The 22,865-nt window shown below is 64.2% G+C and overlaps 1 protein-coding gene across 1 annotated transcript in view; it reads right to left on the bottom strand.

Moving 5' to 3' along the window:
* LOC117649102 (extracellular serine/threonine protein CG31145) overlaps positions 1-21,047 on the bottom strand; it is an 87,591-nt gene extending 66,544 nt beyond the window's left edge. The window contains exons 1-2 of the mRNA XM_034391544.1: positions 20,757-21,047; positions 6,916-7,243 (exon numbers count right to left, since the gene is read on the bottom strand). Of these exons, the coding sequence (XP_034247435.1) occupies positions 6,916-7,243; positions 20,757-20,991 (563 nt within the window). The 5' untranslated portion in view covers positions 20,992-21,047. The remainder of the gene's footprint in view (positions 1-6,915; positions 7,244-20,756) is intronic.
* Between the last annotated feature and the right edge of the window lie 1,818 nt (positions 21,048-22,865).

Here is a 22,865-nt window from a genome sequence, read left to right on the forward strand (position 1 = left end):
CCGGCTCGGTCCCGGCGCCGAACTGACCCGACTCGTGGAAAGCAGCTCCCGAGTCCTCCCTCAGCCCGCTGCCAACCCTGTTTCAAAAATAATGGACCTCCCCCTCCCCTCTCTCTGGTCACGGCCAAACACACCGGATGAAAAAGTAAAACAGCCCAGCAGAGAGACTTCCTCGACTGACTTGCAGAGGGGGGACTTTTCACGAAAGTGGCTGGCTGAACTGGCTGAACGCTCAGCCACCGGGCGCTCGCTTGGCTGAAAGTGGCACCGTCCGTCATCAGTCGGGTGGCTGGCTGGGTCCAGCCAAGCTTGGCTGGCGGCGCTACAGAAGTGGCTGAAGCCTGCCCGCGCTCGCCCGCTCAGCTCGGACCGGCCGGCCGGGCCGGCCGTCGGCCGGCGGGTGGCGTGGCGGCGAGTGGCGCACCTGAGCCGAGCCTTGGCGTGGCGTGCCACTGCGTTGAGCGCGCTGCCGTGCCGTGACAGACAGACGCGAAGGCGGCCAAATTTCTGGACGCTCTTTTAGTTTCTTCAGTTCTCAGAGTCGCTAAATAGCACTAGAGGAGAGGATGAAGGTGAGAGTCGTCTGCTTTGAGTACCAACTCCGATCAGCTGACGCTTGATAGACAGCTGTCGCCGGCCCCGGCCCGACCCCGGCCCGGCCCCGGGCCAGCCGGCGGCCAGCGGCGTCGGCCGGGTCCAGCGAGCGCAGCGGCCGCTGCATGTGCCGTCCGGCTCCGGCTGTCTCAGCTAGATTTGGCTGAACCGCTTCGGCAATAGACCCGAACTCAAGCGGCAATCTCGGCAGCGGAGACTCGGGACACGCCGTTCGCCCCCTCCCACAATGGTCAGCCAGCGGTGGCTGAAGCCCAGCCAGTTCAGCCAGCCACTTTCGTGAAAAGTCCCCCCTCTGCTGACTTGCTCTCAAACAAGGAAGGGAAACCAGCTCACGTTATTAGACAGGGCACTTTGAACAACCGGCGCGCGGCAAGCACAAGCACGTGTCCTGTATTGATCTCGCACACACGATTGTGTCAAGGATTGTGCATAGAGCACAAATGGGATTATGACAGCAGCAGCGGGCGTCACCGCACTGCGAGTTGGCAAAGCAGAGTTGACAGTGTCAACACACACCGTGCCCGGCCAGCCCGGCCAGCCCGCCCGTGAGCTGAAAGGATTCCATCCATGCGAGATGCAGAAATGGGGCGCATACACACACACACACACACACACACACACACACACGACGAGACACGCGCGCGCGCGAAAGCCCATTCCATTTAACAGTAATTTGCAAACGGCGCTCGCTGGGACGCTTTACGCGCTTTTATGCATTCCGCGGCGACGCGGAGCGAGAGGCCGTCGCGCGAAGCCGCGAAGCAAAGCCAACGCGAGGAAGCGAGGAGCAACGCGAGGCAACGCCGCCTTTCTTCCCATTTCACGGTGCGAGTCGCAGCCAATCAATCCACACACAGAGAGAGAGAGAGAGAGAGAGAGAGAGAGAGAGAGAGAGAGAGAGAGAGAGAGAGAGAGAGAGAGGCGGTGCGGCGCGCGATCCAGGTCGCTTAGCAGTAAGTGACGCGACGGCCGTGTCCGCCGCGCTACGCGTGGTCTTCTTCCTTCCTCGATGTAATTGCAGCCCCGTGGCATGCAAACGTTACGCCGTTACGGGTTCGTCGCATGCGGAATGGGGCCTACAGTGTAAGGAGTGCGCGCGCGTCTCTCTCTCTGTCTGTGTGTGTGTGTGTGTGCAAGTGTGCGCGCGCGCGGACCGCGTGTGAGATGAGGCTGCAAAGCACACGACGGACGACGCGGCCCGCGCGAGGCGCGAGGCGAAGGCAGTAGAAAGTTCCTAAAGGCGTTTGCCAAAGGGCGTCGTTCGTTGTTCGTCGCCGTGCTGGCCAAGTGCGTGCGCGTGCCGGGCCGGCTGCGGCTTGGCCGTGGCGCCGCTGCAATCGACATGAGCAAGCACCGGGACCACACTGGTAGGTAGTCGGCCGCGTCCACGGATAAATTCCTACAAAGAACCGAGTTACACTGTGAAGAGAAGTGCGGTCCACGCTTCCTGACCATTGCCACACATTGGGCCCGAAGACCGGAGGTGGCCGAAATTCTAGACGCGTTTTGAGCTCCAGAGTCGCTAAAAGGGACTCAAATCCAGTGTGTGACCCCACCTATGGATTCCGCTTTCGGAGAGCAATTCATTGGTGGGGTCACACGTTCGGTTCGAGTTCTGTTTAGCGACTCTGGAGCTCAAAACGCGTCCGGAATTTTGGCTGCCTCCACCGCGGTCCTCTGGCTCACTGTGCAGCCCCGCGACCGCGTCATCTCTGCGATTGGCGTCGAGGAAGTGCAGCTTGCAGTGCAGCGTGCAAGACCAGGGGGACAAGACATTGGCGTTTAATTAGAAGCCGAGCCGAGCCGAGCCGAGCCGAGCCGAGCCGAGCCGAGCCGGGTCGTGCTGGCGCCGAATTCCGAATCGGCAACAGCACCAGGCCGTCACGATGGCGCTGTCGTCGCCGTCGTCGTGGTCGAGGCGGCGACACGCGGCGCGGCCGAGGCGAGGCGAGGCGACGCGCTCGCGGGACAAGCGCGCGACAAGAAAAGAAACCAAGAGAGACGGCGATCCTCCCTTCGTGAGCACTGCGACGGACCGACACGCCACTGCAAAAAGCTGGAAAAACTAAAAGGCGCCCTTCTTCGCGAGCGGAGCTCCACGACCGTCGCTGAAAAATGGATTCGACCGCCACCGAACGCCCATCCCGTCCGTCCACATGCATGCCGTCCACAAGTCTGATATCCGCGAACGGGGCGGGGCGGGGTGGGGCGGGGCGGACCCGGATTGGACGCTCGGCTTTTCTATAATGGATTTCGCTCCGCTCCTTCTTGTTGGTCATTTTTTGGGGGGTCCGGCCCGCGACCGCGCGAGCCGCGGTTTCGTTGCAAACGACATGCTGTTTGATGTGGCGAAAGCCGGGGCAACATCATCAATGGCCTCTCTCTCTCTCTCTCTCTCTCTCTCTCTCTCTCTCTCTCTCTGCGGCCAAAAGGCCGCGGCGTCTAAACAATATCAACAACGGGCCCTCCATCAATGCAAAGTGCGTAGTGGGCCGGCACCGCAGGCTGCTGTCGAACGGAGCATTCCGCGTGCGGCCTCCCTCGCACTCACGGTGCACGGGGGCAATGGGTGCGAGAGAGACAGAGTGATTGGCGGCGGAAACGTGTCTCGATAATGGCCGCGTTTGCCCGTGGCGGCCCGTGGCTTCCAGTGCGGTGGCCGGGCTTGGCCGGGCGGAAAGCGCGAAACGCCGAACGGCGGGGACGCGAGGACCAGTTGGACGGCGGACGCGGCGCTAAACGGGACTCCAATCAAAACGATTCCTCGCTGCACGGAAGTCCGTTGGTGCGGCCTCGAGTTCCATTTCTCGATCCGAAATGTGCAGGCCACCCCAGTGTCCCCTTGCAGCGCCGAGGAAAAGCCCCGGCCGACGACGGGCGTCGAACCCGCGCCTCAATCGTGGCGCAGCGACGCGGAGCAGGAAGGCGCAGGCGCACAGTGGGCCAGAAGACCAGTGGAGGCGGCCAAAACTCTAGACGCGTTTTGGGCTGCAGAGTCGCTAAATGGGACTCGAACCGAACGTGTGACCCCACCAATGGATTGCTCTCCGAACGAGGAATCCATTGGTGGTGTCACACGTTCGGTTCGAGGCCTGTTTAGTGACTCTGGAGCTCAAAACGCGTCTAGAGTTTTGGCCGCCTCCACCGGTCTTCTGGCCCACTGTGAGGCGGCGATTGCGCTCCTCGGCGCTGCCGCGGTCCACACGTCAGCGGCGCCACCGTAAATCGGCGTCATGCGTCCGCGGGCAGCGCGGCCACGCCGTCACGAGCCGTCACGTCACGTCACGGGCCCGGCGTGACGCGCGGCGTGACACGCACCGTGGGCAGATGGTGCGCGAGGCGGCGGCGGTGACGGCGCCGCCGGCCGCGCGGGGGGAACCGGGGAGGACGCCGTCGTGGGCACTGCGACGTACTCCGGCGTACCCGCAGTGCCGCCGCAGCGCGCTTTGAGTTACGACTCGATTCACTCCGAGCTGGCGGGGTGGGGGTAGGGCCGGCACAGTGTAAATTGAAAACTCAGATTCCGCGTCCGGAACACGACACGCGCCAAAAGTTGTTCCCGCGCGTCAAAATTCGCAATGAGAAACTAGGGCGGAGCTGGAGCTGGAGAACGACGTGGTGAGTCAGCACCAAGAGTATTTTCATCAAGCCAATGAGCATTTCTCCGGGCCAAGAGCCTTGCTCCACGTCGAGACGCGCCAGGAGCATTTCTGGCCTCAGACAAATGGCCCCACTCCCCCATGACGTCACCATTGATTCCTGCATGCCGCGTCGCGGGGGCCGCGAATTACCGGTGACAAGTGAGGCAAGCAACCAACAGCGTCGCCATGCCGCCACCAGCCGCCACAGTTCCAGGCTTGCCTCCGGGCCAGTCTCCAGGCCTCACTCCAGGCCTCACTCCAGGCCTCACTCCAGGCCTCACTCCAGGCCTCACTCCAGGCCTCACTCCAGGCCACACTCCAGGCCTCACTCCAGGCCTCACTCCAGGCCTCACTCCAGGCCTCACTCCAGGCCTCACTCCAGGCCTCACTCCAGGCCACACTCCAGGCCTCACTCCAGGCCTCACTCCAGGCCTCACTCCAGGCCTCACTCCAGGCCTCACTCCAGGCCTCACTCCAGGCCTCACTCCAGGCCTCACTCCAGGCCTCACTCCAGGCCTCACTCCAGGCCTCACTCCAGGCCACACTCCAGGCCTCACTCCAGGCCACACTCCAGGCCTCACTCCAGGCCTCACTCCAGGCCTCACTCCAGGCCTCACTCCAGGCCTCACTCCAGGCCTCACTCCAGGCCTCACTCCGGGCCTCACCTCCCGACCGCAGGCTCGGCAGGCCGCAGGCAGGCCGCGGCGACGCAGTCTCCACAATGCCGCTCGTGTGCCTCATCACTCAGCGAGCGTCCTGGAGGAAGGGGAGGGGGAAGGGGGAGGACCATAAACTAATATCGCGCTCGTCCCGCCACCGGGACGCAGCAGCGTCTCGCGTCGCCTCGCGTCGCGTCCTCCCCCCACCGCCAGGCACACAAGAAGCGGCGGCGGGCCTAGTGTAGTGGTGGCGGGGCGAGGCCTAGCGAGGCCTAGCGAGGCACGGCCCATTCAGCGCGTGTGTGTGTGTGTGTGTCTGTGTGTCGCACGCTCATGCATTTGTTACATCACCGTGTTTGTTCGGCTCGTTGGCGCGAATTCCAGTCGGCCGCGCGTCTCCTCCTATGTAGTCTGATTCCCAACAGCGCTTTCATCGCTCCGTTCCGTCTCTCTCGCACCCTCGCGGAGCGGCCTTCCGCGTGCGAGAGCGACGGAAGCACTGTTGTTTGGAGTCGCTCTCCGGCCCCAGCGCGGCGTTCCCAACTACGTGCTGCCGCCGCCGCCACGCGGTAGCGAAAGCGGAGCGGTCGTCCCCTTCTTGACGGCGAGCTCGGCGAGCACGGCGTCGTCGGGGAGCAAGCCGCGCTAGCACATGCAAAGGTCACGTGTCTCGAGGGGCTCGACGTGTGGCGCAGCCTGCCGACGAGGAGAACCGGCAGGCCGCGGCAGGCCTTGCCTTGCCAAGGAAGGCGCTGTCAAGGCCCTGCCAGGGAAGGCCTCGCCAACCAAGGCCGCTCCTCCACTGCCAAGGCCCCACTGATTAAAGCGCGCGGCACGATAGCTGCAGAGCGGCCGCAACGCCAACCAGACCGAGAGCCAGACCGACCGACCGACCGCAGTGCCGCAGTGCAGTGCAGCATCCATCGCGGAGAGGAACATAAAACGCGCAGCCCCGGAAAACGGAATGAAGCGACTGCAGTGTTCTCTCAATCGCCATCGACGATTAAGACGCCAAACGGGGCATGTTCCCGGCCGGGCGGGTACGCGTGCGCGGGCACGTCGTTGCGGGGGCGGGCGAGGTGTTCGCCGTGCTGCCTCAGATGAGGCGAGGCGGCGGCGCTTTACCGGCGAGTTTCCCTTGTTTGCGGCGAGTTCAGCCAGGCGGCCAGACGGGGCTGGCGGCCTGTGGCGGCGCTGGCAGGGCTGGCGGCGCTGGCGGCCACCCGAAGCCCCCCGCCCCGCGCTACAGGTCGCCGTCAGCCGCGCGTTGCCGGCGACAACCGCACTGGCTCTGCCTGGGTGTCGCTGTTGGATAATGCTCCAATCGCGCATCCCCCCTCCCCTCCTCTCCCCTCCCGAGCCGCGGCGGCGCGGTCAAAATTACCCGCCACTGTAGCCGAAACTTGGATGAGACGGCGGGGCCGGGCGGGGCCAAATTGCTCGTCCGCCCGCCCGCCGAAACGCACTAGTACTGGGGTCGAGTCGGCACGGCGGGGCCAGATGAAGGAGAGAACGCCAGTTGTCGGATTCCGAGCAGTGCTTGTGCGCTCCGTCTCTCTCGCACTCCTGGAGACGACGAAGCACTGCCGGCTCGGCGCGTGGCTGCCCGAGGCCCAATCGGCGCACACCCCTCGAAACATGACGTCGACGTCGCCGACGCCCGCCGCTTCGCACGACCAACCGCGGCAGGGCGGGCAGGGACGGCCGGGCAGCTATTAGCGGAGTGGAAAGCGGATCGACTGAACGAAACGAGCCTTTAACCAGCCCGGCGAGCAGCGCGCCGGCGAGCCGCACCGCACCGCGGCGCTCATTTTGCAGAGCTTTCGGTTTCGCTCGGGGCGCCTCAAAACGCCACCGCGCCGCACCGCGCTCTGGACCGTACCGACCGTACAGTGCCGTGCCGCCGTGCCGGTTACGTACACTGCAGTCGATCACTCTCGATTTAAAAACGGACCCGTCGACATCCCGGGCTCGGAAAATTGGACTGGCGTGACACTGACCTTGGCTTGACGCCCAGCATGTCGGCGATGGTGGGGTTGCCCGAGTCGTCGGCGAGGCCGCCGCCGGCCGTGCGGTGGATCTTGGGCAGCTCGTCGCCGGACTCGAGGCGCACGAAGCCGCCGCGGTCCAGGTCCTTGTTGTTGAGCATGAAGTCCAGCAGGTCGGCGAAGTCATCGTGCGGCGCGTGCGTGGGCAGGGCCTCGAAGTCCACCTCGTGGGTCGGCACCACGTGGCCGCCCTGGCCGTGCACGGTGTACTGGTGGCGGGCCGCGGGGTGCACCACGCCGTGCGTCGCCTCGCTGTGCTCCTGCGGCGACTGCTGCGTGCCTGCGGGCAGAAAGGGCGGGTCGCGGGTTCAAATCTCGGCTCCGGTAACCGTCGGACAACATTTTTACAGCTACGGCGTCCTCACTGTTGTGTCGCGTCGCCGACCTCATCCATCTTTCAAAGGACGCGACAATTTCACTTTTATTGCGCAACTCCCCGCGAGACGACGGCGCGGCGGCACGGCGCGACGTGTGCGATGAAGGCACCGCCATCCCGCCTTATCGGAAAACCTTTCTTGCCGCCACGACGCGGACCACGCCGCCTCCGCCTCCACGGCCCCCCTCATCCCGGTAGGCCGCCCCGTCCCATCCAGTCGAGTCATGTCCGCCCAACAAAACCCGCGGCACGGCCGAGGCAGCGCCGAGGCACGGCCTCCACGGCCTCCACGGCCTCCACGGCCTCCACAGCCTCCACGGCCTCCACGGCCTCCACGGCCTCCACGGCCTCCACGGCCTCCGCGGCCTCCACGGCCTCCACGGCCTCCACGGCCTCCACGGCCTCCACGGCCTCCACGGCCTCCACGGCCTCCACGGCCTCCACACTCCACGGCGCGGCGCAGCGTAGCGCGGCGTAGCGCAGCGCGCATCCTAAAAAACGAACGGCACGTCGTCTGGCGGTGACACATCGCCGCGGGCCGGCCGGGCCGGGCGCGCCGCTAGGCATGTGGTTCACTGGACCATTGCAGCCGGCGGGGGGCATCCCGTCCCCCCTCGCCCGTCATAACAGGTGCGCGTATTGTACCAGAGAAACGTCCCGGAGGACCGAGGACCGAGCTCTCCGACAGGCAGAGCGGAGCAGAGAGCGGCGCCGGCGTCTGGCCGCGGCCCGGGGCGGCCTGGGGGCTCAGGCCGCAACAATAACCATTGTGACGAACTACCATAGTTGTGTCGCGCTGTCGCACTGTCAACCGGAGTAACGGCGGCCATGCGTCTCAGCCGGCGAATCCGGCGGGGCGGGGCGGCATGTTTGAGCAGATGAATAGTGGCGGGTCGCGGCGGGGGGTTCGGCGCGGCACCGCGGCAACGGCAACGACAACGCAGATGGCTCTCTTGTCGTGGAAGTGGGCCGGCAGGCAGGCAAGCAGGTGTGCCTGCGCGCCGCGCGCATGACTCGCGCTAACAAGTCAACTCTATCACATTACGGCGCGCGCAGCCGCCAGCCCCGTCTGCCCCGCCAGCCCCGCCAGCCCCGCCAGCCCCGCCGCGCTGACATATTATGACGGCATAACTTTGCGGCAGTAAAGCGACTCTGTCTTGACGCTCGTCGGCTACACCGTAACGCCCCGCCGTGCCCCGCCAATGGTAATTACGGTGGGATTAGAACGTGGAGGCAGGCCAGGCGCCCACCCGGACTCCAAACGACCACGAGCAGCACGCGCCGGGACCGCGGCTGGGACCGAGCCGCGAGGGCAATCTATTGGTGGCGACACACGTTCGGTTCGAGTCCCATTTAGACACTCTGGAGCTCAAAATAAGTCTACGGTTTCGGCCGCACTGTCGGCACTTCCCCGAACACTGCCTTCTGTCTCACTCGCACTCACGGCACGCCTCGTCGGGGTGCGAGAGAGACGGAGCGACGAAACGGGGTGCGGCACCGCCTTGCTAGGCCGTGCGAGGCGCGAGCCATGTAAACGAGTCCGATCTGGGGCGGCCGATGGGCACCCAGCTGGATAAGCGGTAGGCTGCGCTGGCTGCGCTGGCTGGTCAAGGCGTGTCTGGGATTCCTACTTCCCTCTCTCTCTCCCCGGAGCTGGCCTAGCCAACGGCACCGCATGCCACTGCCTCGCCCTGACCGTGACACTGAGACGCCGGCGCCGCGGCCAGTAGCAGGCTGCACGCTGCACTCTCTCACTCGCTCTCGGGGCGTCCGGCAGGGCCCTGCAGGGGTGCGAGAGAGACAGAGCGCGGTGGCCAGTCAGCACGGCCAGCAGCTCCCCAACAAAAACACAAGATCGTAGAGGGACACAGCGTCCGCGAGAACAGGGGGCCGTTGGACCGTTCCGGGGCGCCGCGGACGCCGTCGATGGGGTGGGCCGTGCCGCCGTGCCGCCGGCAGCCCTCGGAGGCCCTCGCCCCATGGGAACAACCACGTACCATCCACGTAGAATCCACGTGAGATAGGTGGATTAGGTGGATAGCATTTTTCTACCTTAAATCCACGTGACTTTCACGTTGATTTAACATCGATTTGGGCGTCTATGGTGGTCCATAGTAAACCAACGTTGACTCCACGTGGATAGTCCAACGGATTTTAGGGACGTTGTGTCTACGTCGATAATACGGTGACCTTGTGACGAGTATCCAGAGCGGTCCTATCGATATCAATGGTATGTGGATTGAGCGCCTTAACTTTTCTACACGATTTCAATGTTGATCACACGTATCCAAATTCATTGAAGCATGGTCGTCTGTCGATGCCGGATTCATCGCAGAGGATTCAGACTTCCACGTGGATTCAACGAAGATTATGTGAGGACTGTGGAACTTGATTAGTTTTGAAAGCTGCCGACAGAGGGCCTGCTGATATTTTTGTCTTTCCTTACCCTCTCGACCTGCAAGTAGGATGCCAATTCACCATGTCCTAGAGCCATACTACCATGCTCGTCGGACAACCTAAGTGGACTTGACGTGGTCTTCATAGGAATTGTCTCGATCGTATGATTTTTAGACGTCCTCACGTTAATCAACCGCGAGAGGACTTTCTAACATAAATGCAGAGTACGTTGAGAGATAGATTTCACATCGATTATCGACTCATTCGAATTATGCTTCACCAAGCTCAGAATGACCGGTACGCGCCTCGATGTAAAATCGATGGTAGGTGGATAAGGCGAGTTGCTGAATCCACGTTGCATCCACGTAGTTTGACTTGGACGTTTCTACTCGATTGTCAAGTCGACCATCCACGTCGATTCCACGTGAAAAGTAACGTTGCGTCCACGTCTCATCCACGTGGATGTTCCTATGGGGCGGCTGGGCTGCTGATGCTGCTTGCTGCTCAGATGGCGGATAAGCCAGCAGATGATGACGCTGCGGTGCTCAACCAAGACGGCGATCGAATTCCAAGCACCCCGCCCCGCCCCACAGTGGCCCCACACCCCTCCGCCTTTGCCCCCGTCGACTTCCGGATCCAGAGGCACTTAGCGCCAACACCAGGCGCCACCAGGCGCCGCCACCCCCCGCCAGTCCCAGCCAGCCAGAGACACACGACACACACGCCGCGTCGAGAGCGAGAGAGACAGAGCGACGAGTGCAGTGCAGTGCACCGCCTCCGCCTGCAGCAACTCTAGCGGTGTGCGTCAGCTGACCCTGGGCGCCTGGCCCGGCCTTCCTGGCCCGGCACGGTGACTTTCGCTCAACTGGTCCGGTCGCCGCTGCCGCCGCTGCCGCCGCACAGAACGCGTCCCTTTCGTTTTCAGAAATAATATTCCCGGATGATGTTCATGTCGTCCCTCGCGAGCGGGAACACGTCGGGGCGGCACGGCACGGCACGGCCGTGTTCATAACGAGTCGACACCGCGCGGCACTCCGAACAAACACACACACACCGACGCACACACAGACACACGCACACACACACACACACACACACACACACAGACACACCTACACACACACACACACACACACACAAACACACACAGCAAGCGCCTTCCCGGACGGCCCGGACGGTGACACCACGCCCGCGCCCCGATGACGGCGGCACGGCACGGCGGCGGCCATGTATTATTCACACGTCACATTTTGGGGCCGTCGCACCGCGTCGCACCGAGGCAGCCGCGCCAGTCAAGGCTTGCCGAGGGTAATCAAAGATTAACGCGGCCCGAACACTGTCATCCCCCCCCCACACACACACAGTGTCGCATAGGAGGAAACGGTGTCCTTCTTGGCCGCGCCGGACACTCCGGACACGCCGGACACTCGATCCCGAGCGTGTTGGTGTGCGTGTCCGTGCGTGCTCGGTGGCGCGGCTCGTGGCTCGCCACGGCCCGGCGCGGCGGGCAGGCGGGCAGGCCCATCCCGTCCCAAATGCCGCCGATCCCTATATACCCAGTGACCGGGTTCCCGCTGCAATGAGCTGCTACGCTGCAAGTCAGGCGGCACCGCTACGCTGCTGCGTTGCTACGCGGCTACGCGGCGTGCAGTGGCAATAAGCGGTACCGCCAGGCAAACGAGCGGTCTCTCTCCGTCGCACTCTTGGAGCGCAGCCTGCGGGTGCGCGAGAGAGACAGAGCGAGCGACGACGGCAAGGAGGCTGCAGGCGGACGCCTTGGGGCAGGGCAGGGCAGGGCAGGGCAGGGCCGCCGTCGACGCCAGACAGCCTCAGTCAACATAATTGCAACGCCACGTCCGCCAGTCCCCGCCAGTCCCCGCCAATCCGCGTGAATCAGCCCCAAAGCAGCGAAGCAGCAGGCAGCCGTCTGCAAGGCGCGGTGAGGCGAGGCGAGGCGCGGCAGCGACGAGGAAAACCACGCCAATCAATGCCGCCGCCAACGAACGGGGCGGAAAGGAGACCGGAGTGTCCCGGAGTGCGCCGTTTGCCGCCAACGGCCGCCAACCCGACAGCGTGACTCGACGCCCGCGCCATTCAAGTCCGTTTGTGTATTCCGCGATCCCGGGGGCGCGGCGCGGGGCGGGGCGGGGCGGGGCGGGGCGGTGGGCAGCAGTCTGGCCGCGGTCTGGCGGCCGTCTGGCGGCAGGTGGACCCACCGGTCCCGCTTTTGGGACGGGAGGTGTCGCGGAGCTTGGGCGAAGACCGTACACCGTACGAGCGGCGCGCCGGGCGGGCGACGCGCGACGCGGAGGAGGCACTTAGTGAAAGTGGACAGGTGGTGTGCCCCCCCCCTTCCCCTCCCCGTCCAGGTGCATGCAGATGGCGAGGGAAAGGACGGTGGAAGAAATGGCTCGCCAAGGACTCCCCCCTCCCCCGCGCAATGCGGGCACACTGATAGGGGGCAGTCAGCGACCGACAACCAGCGCTGATGTGGGCCGAGAGCAGCAGAAGCAGAGAGGCCCAGGTGCGCGTCGCGCATTAAATCAACACTCCGAAAAAAAAAATATTTAAAAATTTAAAAGCGGCCGTTCCATAATTTATGCCTGCATATATTCCCCGGGCCCTGGCGCATAACTGTGCGCGCAAAAACAGAGGGCTAATAGGCATTTGCTATGCAAACAGCCTTCGCCCTCGGCCGCGCCGCGCCCAGCGCGCCCAAGCAAGCGGCAGGAGGAGGTGGCCTGGGCCTCGGCACGGGCCCGGGTTCAAGTACTGGCCAGCGAGGGTATAAAAACCGGCCCCCGGGCCTCGCCCCGCCCCGCCCCGCCCCGCCCCGCCCCGCCCCGCCCCGCCCCGCCCGCCCCGCCCCGCTCACGCGTCCCGCCGCCTAAGTGCCGAGGCTGCCAGCCTGCCAGGCCCGGCGGACCACTCTGCCTCCACTTGCACTTTTCTCGCAGTAAAACGCCGCGGGCCGAGAGGAGCCGAGAGGGGGGCGGGGATAAAAGCGGGCCTCATCGTCGCGGGGGAGGAGGGGAGGGGGGGAGGGGGAGGGAGGACGCGTCGTACGTGCGGAGGGTCGGGTCGGCGTCGGCGCGCGCACCACCACACTGCTTGGCCAGGTGGGCCCGGTCGGTGCGCCGCAGTGCCACACGACTTGGGGCTGATTCCGACGTGACCGGGTTGGAGACGTACGAGTCGCAATTAGGCCCACACACACGCACACACACACGCACCCAAAGTACAGTGTCGTCTCCATCGACCGCCTGCGAGGTAGGCCGCACTGCGCAGCGGCGCACGGCGGGTCGGCCTACCTCGCAGGCGTCCCGAACCTCCCTGGTTGCATCCGGGTGCAAGACGCTGGAGGCACACTGGAGGCACGCTGGAGGCTGCATCGCGGCCCTTCCTCTCCAGCAGCCTCGATGCCTTGCAGTGTCGCGGCGCGTCCTCTCCAGCAGCCTCGATGCCTTGCAGTGTCGCGGCCGCGCTGCCTCCAGCGGGGTCGCCGTCGGCGCACCGCCGCGGCGCGCTGCAGCATGCCCGCGGCCAGTACCACTGACCCACTAAACTACTCCGGAAAGGCGCGGGAACTGACAAAAGACGCGGTCGGCCGGCACGATAGAGGAGAGAGGACACGCAGCCTCACACCGCGCTGCCCGCGCTGCCCGCGTGGCGTGAGGCGCCAAAGACCACGGAGGGGCGCCTCGCCGCTCCGCCGCTTCACCGAGGCCGCGAGGCAGGCTTGCATGTTTCGGCCCTTTCCTCCGCCAGTACCACTCCGCCTCGAGGGTCCCTCGGTCTGTCTGTCTGTCTGTCGTCCGTCCGGCCGGCACACCGTTAGGATGTGCCAAGGCTTCTTCCTTCCTGTGACACGCGTGTCTGGCGTGTCACGGCGTCGCAGTGTCACGCGGCGCGACACGGCACGGCGGGACGGCGCCGCGACGTCTGTGTGACAGGCCGGTCCTGCATTCCGCCATGCATAATCCAGGCCGGACCTCGCGCGGACGGACGGACGGACGGACAGACAGACAGACAGACAGACAGGGCCGCAGCTGTGGGTCACGAAGCGAGAATATTGCTGTGCCCAGTGCAGTGCACACAGACACACACAGAGGCAGGGGGACTTGCGGACGTAGCGACGTTGAGTAAAAATCGTGCCGTACCGCCGTCGTTGTCGTCTTTGTTATTATTTTCATTTTTACCCCACTGGAAATTCGCCGCGTCATTGGCGGTCCTTTCTCCAGTCCTGCCGTGTGTTGACAATGCAATGCAGCGCGGCGAGCGGCAGCAACAACAACTACAAGCGGGCGACAACGGAGAAAACAACAACAACAAAAGGCCTGTTGCTGCAGTGCGTTATCATGCCGAGTGCTCGACGGCTTTGTGCAGCCTCTGTTTGCGTTTCGTTTTCCAGGAGAGATGCGTCCGTCTGTCTGTCCGTCCGTCCGTCTGTCCGGTCCGGGAGGAGCGAGTCCTTCGTGACCTTCCGAGGTCCTGCCGGCGGACAGTAAAGGAAAATTGGTCCAACAAACAGGAAATGAGTAACAAACAGTGGTTGCCACCGGACGGGTTAAAGTCAAGCACTGTACTTGCACTGTGCTGTCCTCGCCTCGGACGCAAAAAGGCGGCGCGCTGATTGCGTACAGCGTCGCTCTGTCTCTCTCGCACAGTAGGCCAAGACTGGTGGTGGCGGTCAAAATCCCGGACGCGTTTCGAGCTCCAGAGTCGCTAACCAGGACTCGAACCAAACGTGTGACCCCACCTTTGGATTGCTCTCCGAACGAGGAATCCATTGGTGGGGTCACACGCTCGGTTCGAGCCCCGTTTAGCGACTCTGGAGCCCAAAACGCGCCTAGAGCTTTAGCCGCCTGCACCGGTCTTCTGGCCCACTGTGCGGTGTGTCGAAAGGGGCGTGAGACGAGAGGGAAAACCCCGACAATGCAAATGCATGTGAACCTGCAGGCTGTCGGGGACTGGCGGGGACGCCGCCAATTGCTTTGTTTCAAAAACCCTTTCCTGTGGGCCAGCTCGGCCGTGACACAACGACAGTCACTTCGGCGACAGTTCGAACAGTCATGACAGCGGCAGTGCGTCAACGACCGACACTTTGTGACTCTGCCTCAGGGACACGCCGCAATTTGGTGAATGCGAGTGTGGAAGTAGCTAGCAGGCAGCCAAATAGCAGGCAGTCATAACGGCCGTTGGAAAAAACGGTCTCACTTTGAAGTGCGAACAAAACAAAACAAAACAAAACAGGCGTCCCGCGAACGTCGTCCGCGCGTTGCAGCATTCTCGCCCTACATCGCGGCGACGCGGAGCGGATTCCCCCGCCGCGAGCACACTGCCACACCGCACCGCACTGCATCCAGGACCGTCCAGGACGCAGCCAGAGGAATGTGCGGCAGCAGGGCCCTGCACTGCAGGCAGAGCAGCGCACCGATTCCGAGAGCCGTTCCCGCCGCTCTGTCTCTCTCGCACCCATCCGAGGCGCCGGCGAGAGTGCGAGAGAGACAGAGCGACTCTCGGTATCAGTCTGCGGGGAAAGGAGCGACGCGCTAGTTTTGAATGGACTCGCTCCGCTCCGCTTCCCTCGCCGCGCCCAGTGTGGTTCAAAGGTCAAATAATTTCCATGGCAACTCGGGTATGAATAAGAGAGCGCGCCGGATCAGTCCCGAAAAGCAGCCCTGCATTGCTGGCACGGTACGCCGCGCAGACCGGCCGACCGGCCGGGTTTGCATTCATAAATAAACCGAGGGGGCTTTGGGCCAGGCTGCAGACAAATGGGGCGTGCATTCAATTTGCTCCAGTTTCGCGCAAATCCTCGCGCCGCGCGCCGAACGCTGCTGCCAGCCTCGGCGGGGCGCCGCGCTGCCGCCGCCAGCTCCGTCCGACCGGCTGCCTGCACTACAAACGGCGGGGCAGCGAAGTCGCCCGGCCCTGCCCGGCCCCTGACCAGGTCCGACCGGGCTGGCCGTGTCCGTCGTGACTTCGGCTGTGGTGGCTGCGGTGGCGGTGCCGCTGCGTTGCACAACGGGGGGACCGTTGCGGCGTCGCGGCGTCGCGGCCCAGACGTTCACAGTGGGTCCCTCCAGGCCCTCGCAGCCCTCAGACCTGGGCCCCGCGCGCCGCGCGCGGACAGCGAGGCCGGAAGTGACCCAACAACAAAGTAGCACCTAACTGCGTGCGCACGACCGCAGAGCAGTCGCGGCCGACGCGGCTGGCGGAGTCCTCCGCGTTTGGCGCCGACGCGAGACACGACCTCGCGGCACGCGGCGACGCGGCGCACAGTGGGCCAGAATGCCGACGCCAGCGGCCAAAGCTCTAGACGCGTTTTGAGCTCCAGAGTCGCTAAACAGGACTAAAGCCGAATGTGTGACCCCACCAATGGATTCCTCGTTCGGAGAGCAATCCATTGGAAGGGTCACACCTACGGTTCGAGTCCCGTTCAGCGACTCTGGCGAGGGGTGAATCACTCGGCGTTCTGATGTACACATGAGTACATGAGTACGGGTGAGTACACTATATTTTACTCATAAATTCATATTGTACACGTTTTAAGGCTTTATTAGCGTTAAACGGCACTCAGCGCCAAATCGGCGAAAAACTGGTGATTTTTCGCCCCCTTTAAACTTGTGAGTACACTGAGTACGGACTAATTTGTACACATGAGTACACTAGTGATTCACCCCTCGGACTCTGGGGCTCTCATAGAACGCGTCTGGGATTTCGACCGCCGCCACCGGTCTTATGGCCCACTGCGCGGCGGCGCAGCACGCGAAGCGGCACGCCCGGCAGGCAGGCCGCACCGCAGCACACGCCACACTGCCAGGGGCTCCAGCCTCTCTCAAGCTTCAACCGGGCCGCGTCCATCTCACTGCCGTCGGAGGGAATTACCCCTTCACTGCAAGCCAAGCCCGAGCAGCGACAGGACACACACACACACACACACAAACGGCAAAATCGTGTAAAAGGGACCGCAGCGCATACGCCGCGCGGCTTGACAGCAAAGCAAACTGTCTGTCCGGCAGTCGGAACAGGAAGAGAGGGGGGGGGGGAGGTCGAAACGGGGTAGGACAGCTAAACATTGCCCGTCACAGCGCACACATCCCCCGCGCGCGTCTGTATCCCCCCACATTGCAATTCCATCATGAGCCGCGCGGCAACAAGGCATTACACATGCAGATTGAGATTGCTATTCGAGTCGTACTGCTCATCCCCGCCGCCGCCGCGCTCTGTCTCTCTGCGACTGTGTGTGCGTGTGTGTATGTGTGTGTGTGTGGATCACACCATCACGGTGAGCGCTTGCGCTAAACGCCGCCACACACACACACACACACCCACAGTCGCATCTTCCGGTGAGATATGACGGCGCTAAGGAGTTTATTGCGGCAGGCCGGGCACAATTAGCCGTCCTGGCTCACGCTGTTCCGTTTACTCGCCGCGTGCGTGGCGCGGCGCGGCGTGGCGTGGCGTGGCGCGGGCGGCGTGGCGTGGCGTGGGCAGCCACGGGACCGCGTCAGCGTGACAGGCGTGCGCCGGCGTGATCCCGTATAATCGCCAAGCCTCGTTACCCCGCACGCCACGCCACGCCACGCACGGCACGGCACGGCGGACTCGAACCGCCGCCGAACCGGCAGCCCACCGCAAGCCGCGGCCGGGGCCAACGCGGGCTAACGTAAGCCCTGACGTCCCAGCGCGAGCGACACGCGGGCTTTCCATGAAGCTGACAGTGCGCCACCACGCCGCGGGCCTCGACGGCCTGCACGGCGTGCACGGCCTGCACGTCGCACCTGAGCAAACAGCAGCCACCCGCACGTCGCAGCGCGCGGCCCGGCGCACAGTGGGACACAAGACCGGTGGAGCGGCCAAAACTCTAGACGCGTTTTTAGCTCCAGAGTCGCTAATCAGGACTCGAACCGAAGGTGTGACCCCACCAATGGATTGCTCTCCGAACGAGGAATCCATTGATGGGGTCACACGTTCGGTTCTCGTCCTACTTAGTGACTCTGGAGCTCAAAACGCGTCTAGAGTTTTGGCCGCTCCACCGGTCTCCTGGCCCACTGTGCGGCGGGGCGTGTATTCCGCACCGCGGTGTCGTCGCCCCGTCTCCCTCGCACCCCCACGGGGCGGCCCACGAGTGTGAGAGAGAAGGGCGCCGACGCGGGGGGCGAATCGCCACCGAAAATACAACGCACTGCCGCCGGGCCGCCGGTGGCGCGGCGCGTGTGTGCGGACGGTCTCGCGGCCTCGGGCCTCGGGCCGCGAAACCAATTTGTTGCAAAAATAAAACGGAACGGGCAACTTTTTGCAGTGCGACTTCAGAGAGATACGGGAAAGCAAAAGCGATGCTGAATTTTGTCGAACAGGCAGAAACAGTGGAGGGGTCTCTTTCAGTCGCATTGACTGAACGTCCTAGCCGATTTGATAGTCTCTTTTCCTTTCTTTTTTTTGCCAGCCTGACGCGCCACCGACCAACCGGGGATTGCAGCACGACCAGAACAGTCTCAAGTTCACCTCTGCGAAGAACCCCCGAAAACGCCGCGCTCAGCGCGCCTTGCGTAAGGCGGTCCATAGTGCCTGCGAGATTGCAACCCTCTTCGCCTGCTCAGCGAGTGATAACCACGCGCCCCGCTGCAGCAGCGCTGCAGCCCGCGCGGCCCGCGCACACGTGCCGTGCAGCCGGCGGGGCCGAGCAGGCCGAGCAGGCCGTCTCTCTCGCACTCACGGCGCGCCCCGCAGAGGTGCGAGAGAGACAGAGCGACGAAGCGCAGCCAATTCGGCTGACCGGGCCTTTCGATATTGCGTCCCTGTTTCCAAGCAGATGCGGCCGCTTCTTGCTCCTCACGCCCACGCAGTGCTGTCCTTGTCTCTTTCCTTCATTTTCTCGCTCTGCCTCGTGGTGACCTGGCCCTGCGATGTGCGCCTTGCGAGCCGTGACACGTGCTGGGGCCGTGCCCACTGCCACCACCCGGGACACGAGTAAGAGCGAGAGCAAGAGCCCCTCCGGCACGGTTGCAAAATTTTACCGTCTTCATTTAAATGGTTACCCTCGTCTACCTACCTACATTCAAATACGCCGGTTCTTGACAGAAATTTTAACTCTGATGTGTTTAGTATTTTAAAGGTAAATTGGCGTCGAGGTGTTTTCACGTCTAGTCCCCGGATTTAGAGGCGCTTCCAGTGGAGGCACCACGCCACGCCGCGCCACCCCCTCCAGAAGGGGCAGGACGAGGGGGTAAACACTTCAAGAAATCGTGTACAGACTACTCGGTATTACGCTGTATTACGGTGTATTACACGTGTATTACGGCCTTAAAATGCCAAAATTTGGCACATTTGACCCAAAAATGGTATACGATCACGTGTATTACGCGTAATACACGGTTTTGGTGTACAGGGTATTACGCGAGTGGTTACCCCCTCGGGGCAGGACGACGCGGCGAGGCGGCTGGAGTGTGCGAATAAACCAAAAGCCCCCGCTCCGACCTGGAGTGCCCTCCAGGGCGAGGGCCTCCGGGGCCTCCAGCCTCCAGGGCGTCGAGGGGTCGACATGACAGGCACGAGTGCCGCCGTGCTGAGAGTTGTACGGCCTGGCGTGGCGGCCCGGCCCGGCGCGCACGGCGTGACACTCAAAGTGGCAGGCAAGCTTTGCCGCAGTTTTGCCCGGCCTCACACTGCACGCTCATTCTCGCGCCTCTGTCTCTCTCGCACCCCTACGGCACGCTCCATGAGTGCGAGAGAGAGAGGCCGTCTGTCTGCCCGCCCAGTCGGCCTGCTGCCGCTGTCCAGCCTGCCTGCCTGCTTGTGCTAACTGCCCCGAACCGCCCCCAGCCCGCGCGTCCGACGCACAGTGGGCCAGAAGACCGGCGGAGGCGGCCAAAACTCTAGACGCGTTTTGAGCTCCAGAGTCGCTAAATGAGACTCGAATCGAACGTGTGACCCCACCAACGGATTGCTCTCCGAACGAGGAATCCATTGGTGGGTCACACGTTCAGTTCGAGTCCTGTTTAGCCGCTTTAGCGACTCTGGAGCTCAAAACGCGTCTAGAGTTTTGGCCGCCTCCACCGGTCTTCTGGCCCACTGTGCGCCGCCTTCCGACGTCAAGTCCTGCCGTTCTGCCGGACGGACGGACGGCGGGGCTGCAAATCACATTAGCACTCGCTCGCGACAACGAGATGGTCTTCAGCAGCTTCGACGGGCAGCCGGACGCGGCCGCCATGGACGCGGTGGTCAGTGGAACGAACCAGAGTCAACCCGTCGCCAGTAGAGTTGCAGCAGTTTCACTCTCGTCCAAAGAGTGATACAGACCAGTCTGGTTGGTGCCGAACAGCGCTCTGTCTCTCTCGCACTCGTGGGCCGTCTCGTGGGGGTGCGAGAGAGACAGAGCGAACAGCTTGCCGGCGTCGCCACTGCGCTCGCCGCGCTGCTAGTTCGTATAATAAATAATACACCACGGCTCCCCGTTGCCCCCGCCTCCCCCTTTACCGTCCCGTCGCTTCTGATAAGATAAGCGCGCGCATCGAAATCACCGTCCGAACGTCGCGTCGAGAGACAAGCAGCGCGGGGCCGTGGAGCAGAAGACACGACACGACACTGCAAGGCACGCGAAGGTCGGTGCACTGGAAGTGCCGCGTGCTGCGTGCGCGTGTAAGGCACCATGCCGACGGCCAGGCCATGCGCGGCCTTCGCGCCTCCGCTAATCAGGCTCCTGGCTGCCCCGCGGGCTCCGCTAGCAACGCCACTGGCGATGCGACGCAGAATCAAAACAAAGACGCGGCCGAGCAGGCGCTGCGAGTGGCGGAGGGCTCAGGGCTGCGGGGGCGCGGGCCCCGCACTGCAAACACCTCGGCAGGCTGACAGTGTGCCGACGGGGCGTCGCGGCGTCGCGGCGTCAGCTGCCACATCGCGAGCAAGGCAGCGCAGTGCCACACCAAAGCACACATAACCTCACTTGTCGGCCGCGCTCGCGACGCTCGCGTTGACAGCCTGGCGGTGTCCGCCACCAGCCGCCAGAGGGACTTACCCGAGTTGTACTCCCGCGAGGCGTTGTTGTTGCGCTGCAGGAACTTCCTCCTGAAGCTGTTGTAGGCGCTGCCGGGCGCGTCCTGCTGCTGGTGTCCGTAGCGCACGCGGCCGTGGCTCGGCACCAGGTGGTGGCCCGACATGCCCAGGTCCATCTGCAGGTCCACGACGAGCAGCAGCGTGAACAGCACGGCCGACACGCTGAGGCCAAGCACGAGGCGCTCCTTGAGCTTCATCGCGACGCGCGGCACGCGGTTCAGGCGGCACGGGGACGACGTCGACGACGGTGTCGCGGCGGCGTCGCGGGGCGCGGTGCGGCGGCTGTGCGGCGCGTGCACTACGGCGGCGTACGCGGGAGGACTGCCGCCGGCCGCGGGGCCACTCTTATAGGCTCGGCCCGATGAGCTCAATGGGCCCGATGGGCGGCCCGATGGGCCCGATGCGGATCGCGGACCAGAGCCCAGGCCGCCACCGCCGGGCCCCGCTTTGAAAACAGATGGCAGAAGCCTGCCGGCCGGGGCCGCACTGTACGCGCTGACGGGGCTGACTGGGCCGCGGGGGCCGTCAGCATCGGGCGCGGCGCTGACACGGCACTGCATGGGCGACGCGCACGCGGTGGCGGACGCGGTGGCGGTCGCGGGCCGCGGCTCCTGCTCGGGCCGCCGGGCCTTGCGCGACACCACGCCGAGCCGCGCCGCCTCCGAGAAGGGCAGCAGCGGCAGCAGCACCGCGGCGGCGTCCCGCGGCGTCAGGGGCGGCGTCTGCGGCGGCGGAGAGAACTTGAGCTTCCGGCGCCGGCGGCTGGACGTCGGCGACGAGGTCGGCGACGAGGACGGCGACGGCGCGGGGCCGTCGTGGGGCGAGGCCGCCGGGCGGGGGCTCCCCAGAGCCTGCTGATGCGGAGGCTGAGGCGGCGGTAGTGGCGGCTGAGACTGCTGCTGCTCCGGCTGCTGGGCTCGCGTACCGCCTGAGTAGCATGCTATCGCTACCGCTGCCACGGTGTGGCAACCCTGCGGACGTATGGTGCGGGGCGTGGCGGGGGGCGGGGCGAGGGGCGGGGCCTGGGTGGCGGCCCCAAGGCGCGAGGCGCGAGGCGATGACAGAGGGCGCTATCTGCGGCACGCACTCTGCATGGCGGGCGTGGCTCCTGCAACACACAGAGGTCCAGAATTAGAGACGAGGCTAGCAGTGGCCGAGCAACGACCCACGCGCTGTGCCTCCCGTGCCGCCCGCCCGACAGGTGGCTCTCCGGGCGAGGGGGGCGGGGAGGCGGCAACGCAACACATCCACGGCCGGGGCAGGGCAGGGCTGGCAGGGCGACGCCCAGAGCAATCTGGAGCCCGTTTGCGGAACCACTCTGGCCGCGGCGAGGCGGAGTAAAGGCAGAGGGGGCGAAGGCCGCAGCCGAGTCGCGCCGTTAAATTAAATTAAGAGAAATCCAGCGGCGCAGGGGGCCGCAGCGCGGCTCCCAAATGGCGGTCGCGAGGAAGCGAGGAAGAGGGCGGGCGGACAGACAGACAGACAGACAGACAGACAGACAGACAGACAGAAGGCGGACAGAAGACAGACAGACAGACAGACAGACAGACAGACAGACACAACGGGGAGAACGAATGGCATCGTTTACAGAGTCGCACATCAGCGGGGCGGGCCGCGGCCATACAGAGCCCCTTGCAGTGGCCGACGCACTGCCTTACAGTGCCCCGCGCGCTCCAAGAGGACGCCGTCGGCGCCTTCCGTGGTTTCCGTGTCGGCGTGACTCCGCCGCTTCCCGTCGAGCTGCCCGTCGACGTGGCGGAGCAGGCGAAGCTCACATTTGCATTTCAATTTCGCGGCGTGCACTAACAGCACGCGCCAATTGAAAAGGCCGCGGGAGCGAGGAGGACGGACGGACAGACTGACGGACAGACTGACGGACAGACTGACAGGCGGACAGGTAGACGGACGCGCCTGCACTGTGGACGGCGAGCAAACAGAGATGCAGATACCGCAGACGGCAGGGCGGACTTAATGCAGCCCAGGTTGTGGGGCGGGGCCCGCGGCTCGGCAAAGCAGGATCGCGAAAAAAACTCTTATCTCGTCATTTTGTTCTGAGAGTAAAGCACTGAAA

This window comes from Thrips palmi, unplaced genomic scaffold, assembly GCF_012932325.1.
Source record: "Thrips palmi isolate BJ-2018 unplaced genomic scaffold, TpBJ-2018v1 HiC_scaffold_4, whole genome shotgun sequence".
NCBI classification, from domain to species: Eukaryota; Metazoa; Arthropoda; class Insecta; order Thysanoptera; family Thripidae; genus Thrips; species Thrips palmi.